The sequence below is a fragment of the Pelmatolapia mariae genome, linkage group LG16_19 (genome assembly GCF_036321145.2).
Source record: "Pelmatolapia mariae isolate MD_Pm_ZW linkage group LG16_19, Pm_UMD_F_2, whole genome shotgun sequence".
Taxonomy (NCBI): domain Eukaryota; kingdom Metazoa; phylum Chordata; class Actinopteri; order Cichliformes; family Cichlidae; genus Pelmatolapia; species Pelmatolapia mariae.
The window spans coordinates 31418001-31434147 of NC_086241.1; the positions used below are offsets into that span (position 1 = coordinate 31418001).

At 42.0% G+C, this 16147-nt stretch overlaps 1 protein-coding gene across 1 annotated transcript in view; it reads left to right on the forward strand.

Annotated features, from left to right (window-relative positions):
* Positions 1-13274, forward strand: part of kdm6a (lysine (K)-specific demethylase 6A) — a 46087-nt gene extending 32813 nt beyond the window's left edge. Inside the window, exons 13-30 of the mRNA XM_063498728.1 lie at positions 266-406; positions 2119-2211; positions 2293-2346; positions 3507-3611; positions 4253-4639; positions 5038-5921; positions 8879-9008; positions 9170-9275; positions 9806-10011; positions 10384-10436; positions 10526-10597; positions 10707-10855; positions 10941-11055; positions 11155-11342; positions 11432-11573; positions 11660-11786; positions 11896-12066; positions 12148-13274. Coding sequence (XP_063354798.1) covers positions 266-406; positions 2119-2211; positions 2293-2346; positions 3507-3611; positions 4253-4639; positions 5038-5921; positions 8879-9008; positions 9170-9275; positions 9806-10011; positions 10384-10436; positions 10526-10597; positions 10707-10855; positions 10941-11055; positions 11155-11342; positions 11432-11573; positions 11660-11786; positions 11896-12066; positions 12148-12174 — 3150 coding nt within the window. The 3' untranslated portion in view covers positions 12175-13274. The remainder of the gene's footprint in view (positions 1-265; positions 407-2118; positions 2212-2292; positions 2347-3506; positions 3612-4252; positions 4640-5037; positions 5922-8878; positions 9009-9169; positions 9276-9805; positions 10012-10383; positions 10437-10525; positions 10598-10706; positions 10856-10940; positions 11056-11154; positions 11343-11431; positions 11574-11659; positions 11787-11895; positions 12067-12147) is intronic.
* Positions 13275-16147: the final 2873 nt, after the last annotated feature.

The following is a 16147-nucleotide window of genomic DNA, read 5'->3' on the forward strand; positions in this document are numbered from 1 at the left end:
GTGCAAGTGGTCAAAATGGGACTTCCACTTACCTACAAATAGCTACAAGCTTTTCAGACATCCACCAAAAGGTGACTTTGGAGCAGAGATCAGCCAAATTAAAACCAGCCAAAGTGTTTTTATCTTCTTATATTTTTTTAAATGGGCTCCTTTGAAGATTTTTTGATCACAGCACGTACATGAGCAGTAACTTTTCTAGTGCCTTTTTTTTTTTGTCCAACCCAAGTTCAGCACTAAAGTTTGTGTCTTACACAATTTCTCCTAGGCTCAGTTGTGTAACCTACAACCAGGTAGTCTGCAGAATAAGAGTAAAATGCTTCCTAGTATTGAGGAGGCATGGAGCCTACCCATTCCTGCTGAGCTCACGTCCAGGCAGGGGACCCTGAACACTGCACAGACACAGCAGGTGAGATCCAGCTTATAAAGGAAACTCCAGTCTCTTATAAACTAGTTAAACTGTAAATTGAAGAGGATTGTTTAAGCCTTGCCCTCATACTTTTAGAGGATTTAACTACATCATAGTCATTTTCCAAAATTCTGGCTTGCATCAGTGTTCAATATGGATCCAAAGATAAACAGCATGAAAGAACTGGAGTGAGGCCCATTTTGCAATAATCTTAATTGCTAAAGTGCAGTTTCCCTTCATAGCCTCTCTCTCATCAAAAGGCACGTGTTAGAATTACTAAGGATTTCTACAAAGAACTCATCATGCCACACTACTTTTATCTTTTTTACAAAAATGCACAAATCTTATGCAGACATTGCAACAGAAAATGCTGAAAATGCATGTCTAATGAGCGTAGCATATCGAGTAGTACGAATGCATGGATTTGACCTGTGTTTGTCATGAATGGCATACGCGAGTTTTGATTGCCACAACTGACTTAGAAAAAAAGACTGAGGCTCAACTCCACCACTGTCACATCAGTTTTAACCTTTCTTGTTTTTTCTGTTTGTCTGTTAGTAAAATCCTTAAGTCCTCATTTTGGCTTCAAATCACCATATTTGCATCATGCTTCATCTGTGCCACAACAATAATGAGGTCATTTTTAGTGATTCTAAGTATTGATCAGAGTGAACCAAGTGATATCCTGTCTGCATTAGTGACTTTACAGCGTGTTATCGAGTTAACAAACAGAATATGAGATGTTCAAACTACTTTCCTGTAAAGCAACTAGGGTTGCTCTCAATACGATTTTAGTAACAGACTGTGAATAATCAAAGATTCACATGAATTAAAGACAGTGGCTGCAATCTTATTTTAGTCAAACGACCAAAATTGTTTTACTCAGTGTGACCTGAAATGAGTGACTAAGCCCATAAGCTCGTGGGAAAAGCGTTTAAACCCGTCAGGATCGAGGGCCGTTTATCCATAGACTAGTCATTTCACAACCACAGGTATCACCCCTCGTCGCCATTACAAAGAATACAGATTTAAGCCACTTCAAGCTTGCTTTACTTTTTGGATTCTGAAAGAGAGGGAGAGAGAGCTGTGTCAGTGCCAGGTGAACAAGAGGCCGATGCAAAGCACTCGGCTGCTGGCTATAGACTGTTTGCCAGGCATTTTTTGGAAGGAAAAGGCTAAAGAGATCTGAAAGTCACAGAACTCTAGTGGCAGTCGCTGTGTTGGCAACATTGGGGTTAAGTGAAACATGATCATCACTGCTGAGAGAGAGTGGGAAGTCAGGCACAGAAAATAAGGCTTTTTATTTCCTCATATCTGAATCCTGAATACCTACCCAACAAAAACTGTTTCATTATCAAATATCCAGTTACAGCCCTAAATGCAACAAATAGCACATTGTTTCACATAATAATCACAGTATGAATACTCTGATTACCACCTTAATCCATCTCAGTTATTTAGATTAAGGTAAACCATATTTAATATCAGAGTATTGCCATACAAGCATTGTTTAAATGCTCAATGTTTTTGCATGTAATTGTGTAGTATGGACCCTGTCCTTTGATCTCAGTGTGGGGAAAGTTTGGATATTTTTGTTTAAGGGCTCATTTTTTAAATTTTAGCTCACTTTGGGGGGGGGGGGGGGCCACGGCAGCTTTACTGTTATTGATAGTCCAGTGTGTAGTCACAAACTGTCTGTGATGCATTTTTAGGCCTGTAAAGGGGAGGGAGGCCAGTCTGCCAGCAATCATGCAGATCCACAGGCCAGTCCTGCTAAGAAGAAACGCACTGCCAGCCCAGCCAAGGTACAGCCAGGGATGCTACTGTGTGTGATGGTGGAGAGTTAAAAATATGGGGCATGGTACATATTTGTGTCTCTTTTACAGGGTGCTGCAGACTCGTGGGGAAACACCACCAATCAACAGCAAATCAAGCTTCAGGTAGGAACATGCATTTCTTAATTTTGTAATTATTACTATTTTTCACAGAGGCTTCACATTTTAGTGGTTTACATTTGCATAATATGCAAAAGAACCAAGGTTGGAGCCCAATAGGGGATGCAAGACAGACAAAACAAAACAAAAAAAATTGCCAAATCAAACTTTATTACTGTTACACATGATTCTGATTTAGAAGAAAATGTAAAGTCTGATCTGACATCTGACTTTTATTAGCTAAAATGAGACATACTGAAATAGTTTGCTTTGGGGGTTTATATGCATTTCACAGAACCATTTATATCAGCTCATGATATTGTATGTTTAACATTTTTATCCTGTCTTGTCATTTTTCTTTATATTCTCCATGCTTCCCATCTGTATCACATTCATAAAGCTGATCATGGATTGTACTTGGACATCAGTTTCATTTATAAATTCCAATTACTCATTTATTTATTTATTTACATGGAACTCAAGTGTAAACCTAGAAACTCTTTAAGATTCTAACACTTTTATATGAAAATAACTGAAGCAGTCATTTAAAATTTTAACATATGTTTTTTGTTTTACTTTTTAGGTTAGTTGTCGTTAAGAATAATAATCTCGGAATCCCCATATAGTATGGGTAAAAATGACAAAAATACCATTAGGTTGTGTTTCTCTGCAGGTACTTTAATTGCCAAAACTCAGTGACAAATTTATATTGGCATAATGTAATCAGCTGGATCTCTGATTGGATAGACTTTTGAGTCCATTGTCTTGAACTACAGCTGCAGATGTAGTGTTAATTCTGCTCAGCGTCATTGCTGAGGGCGTTGCTACCTGTTGTCCGAGGTGGTGGGATTAAAGATTGTACAATGAGACAAGGTCGAATGGTGTCAGAGACTGCCACCACAAAAACACAGAAAGGGATAGGGCTAGCTTGTCATCGTGACTGAAGTTTAGAAATAAGAAAAGGAAAATTGATGACAAAATAGATGAAAATAATACACAAAAAATGCTAAAGTTAATAAACCAAATATATTTGGGTGTTAATTAAAACTACATGTGTGTCTTGCTCAAGTAATAGATATGTGTGAGGAATGCTACCTGTGCATTTGGTAGTAAGCTTTAATAAGTGATCTGCTAATTTTAATGCAACACTGTTGTGAAATGTACAGCACCTGGAACACTTGCGGACCAACCGAGCAAACCTCAACCCCCACCAGTTGCAGATGCTGGAGCAGCTGGAGAAGCAGTTCTCTCTCATGCAGCATCATCAGCAGGTACACACATGCTACCTTGGTTATTAGTGACGTGAGTTTCTACTGGCTAATGTATAGGAGGTTTATATTTTACATACAGTTATGATGGACATGAATGTCAAGGCATTGTTGGGCTTTCAGTGATTTCTCAACCTCTTGGTTTGGTCTTCATGAATAAGTTTTGGCATAATTCTGGTTGGAGTGGCCACACACTTGTAACACGTACTTATAACACTGGTTTATCTAATTACATTTAAAATTTGACTACAAGAGAAATGATTGGCTTGTGTAAATCTACCATCTTCTTTGTGAGATTTGCTTTGAGTCCCACTGTATGAGTGAGCGCTGTGAAACAAATCCTTTTCATGATACTACCTGCTGTAGCCCTTCATGGTCACCAAAGGGAAGTGCACAGGCCTTGGCAGTTGAGACACTTTTAGATTTTGATGAGCATCATTTTGATGAGCACACTCATTTGAGAAAGAAGGTGTCTTTTTTTTCTTATATGTGAATGATGTGAAAGAAAATGAGTAGCTTACAGCAGTAGCAAACAGCTCAACATAGCCTAAGCCTTCGTGTTCACATTAAGTGTGTGTGTAAACTCCTGATCAGAACAGTTTGTGTTAAGTGTGACTTTTTTCTCATTCTCTGCCCTGTATCAGATTCGGCAGCAGGCAGCAGCAGGTGGCCAACCGAGGCCCAGCCTTCCCAACGGCGAATTGGCTGGGCCCTCTCCCCACCACGCAGGCTTCTCTCGCACCTCCCCTCTCAATCACACAGCCACCCGGCCCCCGTGTGTCACTCAGCCCACAGCCAATGGATCCTGTTCCACAAGTCCTTCAGCGGGGCTGCCTGGACACCCGGACAAAAATCACAACCTGGGACTGGGAGGTGGCGGCGCGAGCAACGGAAACGTGCCTTACCCGCAGCAGAACTCTCTACCTCACAACTGCACAGCCGCCAGTCACCCCAGCACCAGCAGCACTACCAATAGTCCCAGTCAAGCAGACGAGACATGGAGGAGCCAACAACGCAACACTACCACTCAGGTACACTGTTGACTGCTTTGAAATGGCTTTGTTTTGCACAACAGCAATTCACATTCACTGGCCACTTCAATAAGTACATACTAGCACCAGGTTTGACCTCCTTTTGCTGTTAGAACTGCCTTAGTTCTTAATGGCACAGATTTAGCAAGATGCAAGAAATATTCATCAGACATTCTGGTCCATGTTGGTTGTAACATCAACAGGTCACCTTTACCACATCTACACACCTAAATGCTTTGAGTTGCTGCCATGTGAATGACTGATTAGATTGGTGAACTTGTAGACCGTTTGTTCATGTCACCTTCTGCATTATTTTGTTTCTGCATGTTTTTCATATGAATTATTTTGGCTCATTGAATGCATCATTTATTAATCAGTATGTCTCACTCTCTCTCTAGGGGCTTCAAAAAGGTCCAGGTTCACATTCGGCAGGTCCTAATGGAGAACCCCCTTTTTCTTCTTCCTCCTCCCCTCAGACCTCGTTCACATCATCTGGCATTCTGAATCAGGTTGGACATTCCTCTGGGCCCTGCACTGCCTCTTCCTCTGCCTCGTCTTTATCCCCCACTTCCCCTCAGACAACCCCCAACCACTTGTCCTCACCTCCCCACTCCGCTACTACCTCAGGGGTCCACACCAAAGACACCACGCCTTCAGGGGGCAACACCGGCAGCAGTGCTGCAGCTGCCGCTTTGCCATCAGGTCAGGAGGCTGCCATCAGGCATTCCGGAGGGACGTCGCATAGTCCCAGCACCACCCCCGCGCAGGGATTGACTAATCACATCCAGCCACGGGTGACTGACGGCTCTGCCAGCGCGTCTCTGCCCGGCTCTCCTGCCCCCAGCGTGCTCAGTTCAGACAATCCTCTCTCAGCCTTGATAAAGGGAAAAGCTAATACTACCAGAAACGACAATAACAATAACTACAGCAACCACGGAGGGTCTTCCTCAGAGAAAATGAACAATGTCCATCCAGGTCTCAATGGCGCCACCAAGCCAGTTTCAGAGCACTCAGTGGCATCCTCGCCACTTTCTGCCACTGCGACGCCCTCTCCATGTTCAGCAGACCCTCACACCACTAACAGCCTCCCCTGCCTTAACAGCCCGTCCAGTACAAACAGTCAGGGGCCCACGCTCAATGGAAAGGGGCTGGAAGACTCCCAGAGCCCAATGAAGGTGGAGCCTTGTGGGGGGCCTCATAGACATTCTGGCCCTGCTGGCCTGGCTCCCTGGTCCTCAGTTTCCATCTACCCCAGCTCCAGTGAAATGCTCAAAGCATGCAGGTACGAAGTCAGTAAAGCTAAGACCACATATAGAATTCACGGAGTTAATATAGTGCATGCCCAAATTAATATTCATTTTACTGTACTCCGCTTTGGATTTAAGTGTAATTCTGAGTTTTTCAAACTTTTCAGTCTGCCATAAATTAGTCACAGAAGTTTATACAAGTACAAATTATTGTGTACATCTGAAACTGAAACACCGTGAGAGCTAAAGACACCTGCAATACCCTCTCCAGCTCACTGCTAACACCTGCCCATTATCTGTTAGGGTTGGGGTAACCGACACAAACCGTGTTGGTTAATGCAGCAGACACATTCATATGTATGAAACCATGTTGTGAAAGTGAGGAATGCCTTGATTCTTTGCTACATTTGAAAATGCCCTGATATTTTGCACTCATGTCAGACAGAGATCTGAAGTGTACATGTGCTTAAATGTTTGTGTGACCCACATAGATTTGTAACTGTCACAGTGCTAGAAACTTGCTTGTTTCTTCTTGCTCTTTCCTTCTTTAGAGAAATGTGGAGAACATTTTTGTCTTTAATCTTCAAGTCATGCAGAGTTAGGCCATCGCTCATGTTGGTCCCTCTCCTTATCGTGTTTTGGGGGTTTTGTTTTATTTAAGAGCAGAATGACAAGCAGCTAATTTAGACAAATCATCCATGTTTGCCTTCCAGTTAGATAAGTTGCAGGGTTTCCAGCACAAAAGTCATTAGACCCAAAAGCTAATGCTAACTGGTGGCACAGAGAGAGGGATGCGCTGTCAGACTTGTAATAAAGAGATGTGCATGCAGTGATGTGAAGTGTCAATGAACCTTTAGTGAAATTACCGTAAACCAAAAGTTGTTTTCCTTTTTTTTTTTTTTTTTTTTTTTTTTTTAAATTACTGACTTATTGATTTGTGTCTATCACAAAGCAGAGCAGTTAGAAATAGTGGTTCCAGATAGAGAGGCAACATCAAAGCACGAATGAAAGGTGTATGAGCAGTTGATGGTAACACTATATTAGTATATGTTAGGGGTCTCAAACTTGTGGCCCAGGGCCCACTTGCAGCCCACATCACCCCTACTTGCGGGGGATTTGGCCCATGAAGTTACCTTTTTTTTTGTTAGGTTTGTTGTTGAGTGCAATGTTAAAGTAAGTTCTTTAAAAAGCAAAAAATCATTTAATATGAAGGAAATATGAGCAGAGAGCACAAACTTGTTGAGGGATTGGCTGTGTTAGTTCAGTGAGCTGTCAAAAACTAATGTGTACACTTATCTGCATTTTTCTTTTTTTTAAATACGAACAAAATGATAGCAGAAGTGCTGCCACGTGTTTGGCCAGAAAGAGAGTACCAATTTGCTTGTTTAGTAGTTCAATGAAAGGCTTCAGTTAAGTTTTGTTTGTTTGTTTTTTAATTTGTAATTCTTTCGTGCTGGGACACTACCTCTGCACTGTGTGCTCACACCTTACATCTACACTTCCTGGTTGTTTGTTTGACAGTGACCATTTGGAAGATTCTTACCTCCTGCCCAACTCTGCTATACACACTTATGTTTATGTATGTATGCTTAACATCGAAGTGAAACATTCACCATAACCAGCTTTTGAATTGGTGGCTGGCTGGCTGCATGATCAAATAGTAGCTTGCAGTTTGGTAATGTGATTGTTTCTCATACACAGTTACCTGTGCTGCTCAGCCACATTAATGACCAATTTTAGGATTTTATTTTAATTTTTTTCTTCCATCTGAGAGAACTAGTCCATCCATGATCAAATTTAGTTGTACGCAATCCCTGTGCTCTTATTTGAATGTCCAGTTATTACTAACCAGATAGAGCCTCCCCTTTTGTCTCATGTTTTCCCTGCTAGCTGACTCCCAGTATAGGTCACTATGATGGTCATCCCTGACATCATTCAGCTACTTTCTCTGGGAAGGTTCTAGTCAAGATGTCCTTAGACTCCGGCCACGTCTACAGTAATCCAGATAAATTTGAAAACGGCGTTTTCGTCTAGAAATGCTCCGTGTCCATACTATTGTTTTCAGTCGTTTCCGAAAATTTGCACATCCACACTGAAACGACTGAAAACGCTTATGATCTGTACTGCGCATGCGTGAAATGTAAGATGATTTGACATGCATCATTTCCTTCTGCCGTTTATTTACTTTCCGGCTCTTCGAAACATCGCGGCAAAATGTCGAGGAAAAGCACCGAGTTTTTTAAGTGGACTGACAATGAGGTGGAGTTGTTGCTGCAAGTAACACAAGAGTACAAAGTTGCAAAACCGAGCAAGAATATACATTACAATGCCGTCTGCCATCTTAGTTGAATTGGTCACATGACTGCATCATATGACTAAAATGCGTCATCGTTTTCGAAAGGCTCCAGGTTCGCAGACCACACTGCGACGCGAAAACGGCGTTTTCAAATGTATCCACTTTGGAGAGCGTTTTCAAAAAGCTCCGTTTTCCTTGACCAAAAACGCAGTCTCAGTGTGGATGGAAGGCCAAAACGGAGCGAAAATGATGCGTTTTCAAACAAAAACGTATTAGTGTGGACATGGCCTCCAACTTCACTGTCTTTGACTGCAACTGGTGACCATTGTTGTCCTGCTGCCTTAGTGCCTTCAAAGCTGTGATTGTCAAAGCTATGTTACCCTTTGATGTCAGTGCTGTAGATCATTTAAACTAAAAATGGACAGGAAAGGCCCAAACGTTGTCTTAGATTGATCCCCAAAGCTGAATAAAGGCATGGTTTTGTATACAACTGTGTCAAACCAGAAAAGCAGACTAGGAGCAGCTGTAAAGCAGTTGCAGGTGTTTGTGTTAGCTATGTTTGTGGTCAGTGGAATATTATAAAGGGAAGGAGAGCGAAGGAAGAGTTCACAAAATGAGGCACACTAAGCACTGATGTTTCAGATTTTTACCTAAGCCGATACACAGCGTGATGTATCTCGTGTTCTTTACCTGCAGGAATCTGGGGAAGAACGGCCTGTCGACCAGCAGCATCCTCTTGGACAGGTGTCCCCCACCACGGCCCCCTCGTGCGCCATCTCCTCCACTGCCAAAGGACAAACTCAATCCCCCAACACCCAGTATTTATGTGAGTACAGCTGTGCCATATAAGGAGAAGTATTCATCATGTTGTTGATTCTCAGTATCTTAGCTACAGCTAACAAGTACAAACACTCTAAGCTCCTTTTTAATGCACTGATACTCTCAGTAAGCCTGGAGTCAGTTCACGTTTTCCTGTCTGACATACAGCTAGAAAACAAGAGGGATGCCTTCTTCCCTCCCCTTCATCAGTTCTGCACCAATCCCACCAACCCGGTCACTGTCATCAGAGGACTGGCTGGAGCACTCAAACTAGGTAAGAGGATGGGATGGCATTGCAAAGTGCTTTAATGTGTAAGCATCAACAGTTTTGTAAATTAGGTGTTTTCCGTGTTGAGGGTTGCAAGTGTGGCTGGCGTGGCTGACTCGATGTTTCTTTCCCAGTCTCACATGGCTCTGTGGGTGTGTCTCTGAAATCACAGGAGGGAGCATGTTGTGTGGATGACTTTGTATGACATGTATGACAACAGCACCACCTGCAAGCTGAAAATGTTACTGCACACATTTCCTGTGGAGAAAACTAGTTGGATTTGCCAAAAAAAAAAATAAAAAATTACTACCATCAGCTCTTTTTTTCCCCCAACTATTATGTAACAGATTGTCCTCAGTTTATTTATAAAGAAAATAAAACAGAAACCAATTCATGTAACATACGTGTTCCACTCTGTTCCCCTTAAGTCACAAGTTCATATCGATGGTTTGCTAAAATCTATTTTAACACTTGTTTAAAATGATGTAAGATGCATGAAAGCTGTTCTAAACTCTTCCTTGCTTCCTCATCCTCAGACTTGGGCCTGTTCTCCACTAAGACACTGGTGGAGGCTAACCCAGACCATTTAGTGGAGGTGCGGACTCAACTGGCTCAGCCCACCGATGAGAACTGGGATCCCAGCGGCAACAGGAAGATGTGGCGCTGTGAGAGCAGCCGCTCCCACACCACCATCATCAAATATGCCCAGTACCAGGCATCGTCCTTCCAGGAGTCTCTGCGGGTCAGTGGGAGACAGACTCACACTGGGTTTGAATAGTCATATCCTCAGTTCCCAGGGATCACTAAAGAATCTGAAAATAAAAAAAGAAAATAAGATAGCTAGAATAGGATCATTGCACTGCTGAATAGCTGTCATTTTTATGATTGGGAGCTTAATCAGATTTTAATTGAAGTTCTTATTTTGGCTTTCAAGTAAAAAGATAATCAGGATCAAATGCTTCGTTTTGTCTGTTAATTTTCACTACAAAGCTCTGACCTTATATTATGTTACAAATCAGGCACCTCCCATGTTACACTGATAATATTTTCACTGTGTTGCTGAGTATATTACCAGCCTATAAAAATCTACCAATCCAAATGTTTTCTTTAACAGGAAGAAAATGAGAAGAAAAAGGAGGTGGAAGCGGAGGCAGGTTCCTCAGACGGGTGAACTTTCTCTGTCTTTCTGTGTAGATTTGAAAGCTTTGCGAGCTCTTGTTTCTGTTATTAATGACCTTTTACGCTCTTGCTCTTAGTGTGAGGCGAAGGAAGGGTCCGTTCAAACACATCAAGTTTGGCACCAACATCGACCTCTCAGATGACAAGAAGTAAGTGACTCATTCATTTTAGTCGATGAAACGTGTAGAGCGATTTGCAGTTGAAGAAAGATGAAGCACTAGTCCCTTTTCCTCGTTTCATTGACCTCTGCCCTTTCAGGTGGAAGCAGCAGCTGCAGGAGCTGACTAAGTTGCCTGCCTTCGCCAGGGTGGTGTCAGCTGGTAACCTGCTCAGTCACGTAGGTCACACAATCCTGGGCATGAATACTGTGCAGCTCTATATGAAGGTGCCAGGGAGCAGGACACCAGGTATAGATCGACGCAGTGACCACAAATGTCTGTGCAGTCTTTTGTCTCACTCTGTCTTACTCTGAGTAATCGTGCTTTTTCATAGGTCACCAAGAAAACAACAATTTCTGCTCCGTCAATATTAATATTGGTCCTGGGGACTGTGAGTGGTTTGCTGTGCCTGAGCCATACTGGGGCGTCATCAATGAATTCTGTGAAAAGTACGTCGACAGAAAAGATCATTTGAAGTCTGTTAGGTGAAGCTCAAAGTAGTTCATTGTATCTGATGATATATTTCTTCATTTTACCTCCTTTTACAGGAACAACATTAACTACCTGATGGGCTCCTGGTGGCCCAACCTGGAGGACTTGTACGAGACCAATGTGCCTGTTTACCGCTTCATCCAGCGTCCCGGGGACTTGGTGTGGCTTAATACAGGCACAATTCATTGGGTTCAGGCCATCGGCTGGTGCAACAACATCGCGTGGAATGTCGGACCCCTTACAGGTTAGGAAAGGAAAGCTCCTTCTCCATCGGGGCCAGCTGTATGACTGAATCATGCACAGATGAACATAAATATGTGCTTTTGTCTTCAGCCCATCAGTACAAGCTGGCGGTGGAGCGCTACGAGTGGAACAAACTGCAGAGCGTCAAATCCATCGTTCCCATGATCCACCTCTCATGGAACATGGCCAGGAACATTAAAGTCTCAGACCACAAGCTTTATGAGATGATCAAGTAAATGCCTGTAGATTCGTCATCTCATTCTTGGTTTTGTGTGCATGTTACCTTGATCTTACCTCAGGTGTGTTTCTATTTCTTAGGTATTGTTTGTTGCGCACTCTGAAGCAGTGTCAGATGCAGAGGGAGCTGCTGCTGGCTGCCGGGAAGGAACTGGTGTGGCATGGGAGGACCCAGAACGAGCCGGCACACTACTGCAGCATCTGTGAAGTAAGCGCAGCCCTGCTCATTTGTATTTTCCTTCCTGCTGCAGGCATGCCATTTGATCGTCACTTTTCCCACTTTGGTAACGCTTGTGCACCTGCTATTTTGCACCTAGGTGGAAGTGTTTGACCTGCTGTTTGTAACCAGCGAGAGCAACAGCAGGAAAACATACGTGGTGCACTGCCAGGACTGTGCCCGTAGGGGGAGCGCTAACCTGGACAACTTTGTGGTGCTGGAGCAGTACAAGATAGAGGACCTCATGCAGGTTTATGACCAGTTCACACTTGTAAGTATCGGGCACAAATCCACCAGGGCGGGCCACAGAGAACCATGAAATGCTTCAGTGTGTGCTTCTTTGTCCCCACAGGCGAGTCCCCTGCCTTCCTCCTCTTGATGGTGATATTCTCTCGTTCTGAGGACTTTTAGAACCATAAATCAGAAACTCTCCGGAAACCTTGTTTTTTCTTTTCTCTCTCTCTCTCTATCTCTCTCTCTCTCTCTCTCTCTCTCCCTTTTTTTAAAGTTTGTTTCTTCTGATATTCAGGAATTAAACCGGCAGTCACCCAACTGCACCCTGTAGCTAATCCCATAAGGCAGCTGCCTGAAAGCTGTGTGTCTATGCAACCTGCCCAGAGTGGTGTGCCTGCACCCCCCCCCCCCCGCCCAAACAAGTGGACTAGAGGGGGCGAACGGTAGCTCCACCTGTCATCACGACCAGACTGTTCTACTGCTGGCTCAGCTGGACTTCACCCCAAAAAACACACAAAATCACAAAAGGAGAGGGAAAAAAAAGTCAAATTTTGTACATATTAAGTTTAAACTGGCAACATCATCACGCAAAGACTACTGACTCGATAGTTTTCCTTTTCCCCGCCATTTTTGTCTTCTGTTTGTGAGTTCACAAGAGCTTTGTTCCCTCCTTCCCCTCGATGACACAAGTACATTAGCATAGCGGGTCTTTTGTATGTTAGACACCTCCTCGGTCAGGAACATGAGTTAAAAACTGTTTTGTAATGCGAAACGTTGAGTGACAGATTCTTTGAGACATTTCCCTTTGTTTGTTTGTTTTGGATTTTTTGTAATCACATAAGTTTTTTTGGTTATGCTTGCAAGTATGATGAGACTTTGGTTCCTTTGGGTTGAGGGAGAGGAAATGAGTTGTAGGCCATGTCACAAAGAAAAAGGGTTGCACATAGTTGAAAGAGTGAACTTTAATTTGTGATGTTTTCTTTTTTTATTTGGTTGTAAATTACACTATTTATAAATGCCTATTTATTGCCTGAAAAATATTTGTTGATGGAATGCTGTACTTTTTTCCAGAGTACCTGCCATTAAATTTGAAGGAGCCTTGTGATTTTTAAAGCACGGCCCCTCATAACGTTTTCTATATGAATAAAACTGCTTAGTAAGCATTGTACAGAGACCTTACATTGAAATGGGTTTATTGTTTGAAGGATGTTTTATGCGTCAATAAACAAAACCGGTCTTTATTTACATCTGCAGCTGCGTTGTGTCTGTGCAAACAGTGCTGTCTGCTTGTTGGGTGGAAAGTTATCGGCGGTGCACAAAGTGAAAATATTCCATACATGCCAGAATTATCAGTATCATCATCCAGCAATATAAAATTAAATGCATTTAAATGTTTGAAGTTTATGTAACACAAGACGAGTGCAGAGCCTGCAATACAAAGGATGTAGATAAGATACAAAAATGTATTATTTTAAAAAAAATTTAAAGACTGTTTACTGAAAGGCTTCCATGTGGATGGGTGGAATGCTAATTTATCATTGCATCCAGAAAATGCAACATTCATTCACTTGTTCTGTACCGTTATTCTAAGATTAAATTTATTTTTCACCTCAAATTTCTACACACAATACTCCGTAACAACAAACTAAAAAAGGTTGGCTTTAAATTCTTTCAAATTTAGCCATCGTCCTGTCCTTATCAGTGCTGCTGGAACCCATCCCAGCTACCATAGGGCAAGAGGCTGTGCCAGTCTGACAGAGCGCTAACACAGTGAGACAGACAACCATTTGCACTCGTGGTCAATTCATGCACGTTCTTGGGAGGAAGCTGGAATACCGCAAACCACTGCACCACAGTGCTGCTCCAATTTATTAAATGTAAGATGCAAAAATTATAACATGTGCGCAAGAATCCAAGCCTTTCCCCAATACTTTGTTGAAGCACCTTTGGCAGCAATTACAGTCTCAAGTCTTTTGAGTATGATGCTACAATCTTGGCACATATATTTTTGGGCACTTTCTCCCATTCTTCTTTGATGGGGAGCTTCAGTGCACACCCATTTTCAAATCCCTCTCCAGAGATGGTCAGTCAGGTTCATCATCATCACCCATGGATTGGAGAAGAGCATGCTAAACGTCCCGTGGTGAATTTGGCTTTCAGGCTAACACATACTCTACAGCTCTTCAGCTTTCAGATGTATTTTATGTTTGATTTGCTATTTTCTCAAATTAGATGTGTTACCATAGCCAGCTTTGCATTGTACAAATGATGGAAATGCAGAGATCACAAGTTGCCACATGTGAGACTGCTTTCAGCTAGCCGCTGTCACAGCTGCCCTGAGTGTTTGTCATGGCAGGACTGTCATTACATGCCCTTGGGCTCATTGTTCCTCTAACCCAGATGTGCTCTGGTATGGAAACTTTGGTATGAATCGGTATTCAGTAGCACTGATGTAATTTAGTCGGCACCCAGCCTGTATTTTGTAGCAGGTGTAAAGTTGAAGATTTAACACTGGAGTCTCTGTGTGGATCGACTTCTTTTTGCAGACAGCCTCAAGTGAAACCTAAAGGAACTGCAGTTGTTATCAATCCTTCATTTTCCAGCTCTGGAAGTTGCCCTTTGGGTTTCATAGCCCGCTCCAGTAGACTAACATGGGTTCAAAGGAGGTCTATTATGCTCAGTCCAAAGTTAGAATTTTACAGGGCAAAATAACCCTTTAGTTAATCTTATACTGGCATTATAGTTTAACGGGCAGTTTTACTTAGAAAGCTTCCTAACTGAGTGAAGTGACCTGGACGTATCTGCACAGCAGCTTCAAAAAGACTGTGTTAAATTCTTTTACTAATGAAAGGTGTTTCAGTGCTTCCTCTATTACCTCCTTTATCAGATGATACTTGAGCATCCTTTCTAAAGAGAAAAGGAGATAATATCATCACACAGTTTAAAGCCACACACCATCTGACTGTCCAAAAACGTAAGTAACTCGACAACTAATGCTAGATAGACTGGTTCTTAAACACACCGTTTCTGCTCTACTTGAGGACTTTATAATAAAAAACGTCTCATTCATACAAGTGCTTTTTAAAAAAAATACATGTTGCTTTTGTGATTAACATTTTGCTTTAACCTTGGTTTTACCCCGCCCTGCCCACGTTTATTTAGCCTGCATAACAGAGAGCAGGGTATAGACATGAGGTGATGCGTCTAATATGCTATAATCTTTGGGATGTTGTAGTTTTAACTTCACCTTAACCTTAACTTCATCTGTCAGATTTAAGGATACTCATGGAAGGGTCGTTGGATTGTCCTCATGAATACTTCTTTTACATGCTTCCTTTTTCACTACAACAAGAAAAAGACTGAATATATTTTAGGCCGAATGTCTATATCAGCTACAAGCATTTATCTCATGCTACAGCCTCACAGTTCATCTCCTGTCTGAAACAAGCCATTTTGGATCTTCTCCCTTTCTTCTGATTGGCTTCTCCTCACAAGCAAAAACTAAACTAACATAACAATAAAGAGGAAATATACTTTGTACTTTTAGTCTTTAGTTATCGAAACTTGCCTGATGAGGCTTTGACAGACGTATTTATTGAGACTGTAAGTCAGCTGCTTTTCAGCTGTGTTTTTATTGTAATACCTGTAATGATTTTCCTAAATCTTGCCTCTGACATGTGTATTCCATACAGTAATAATTAATAAAGACTAAAACTAAACTAAGACTAAACCTTTTCAAAAAAACCAAACAAATCTGAAATGTGCAGACTCACTCTGGAAGCTAACTGAAACTAAACTGAATTAAAAGTAAAAAGTCAGAATTTAGAATAAAAATAAAAACTAATTAGAAAGTGTCAAACTATCATAACTCTGAAACAGCAGATGGGTGTAGATGTGGCCCTGAGAGGTCAAATAAGCTGCAACTTAAGAAAACGGGCTACAAAAAAACAAAACACAATGTAAAAAGAAAAAAACACAGATGAAGTGTTTCTTTGTGACAGTAAGACCAGCTGCACAAGTTACACGCTTACAGTAAAGAGCTAATGGCAAACATGCAACTACAGTATTGCATGAATTGTGATATAAACACACATTACCTGCATCCTTTTCTCCCTCAC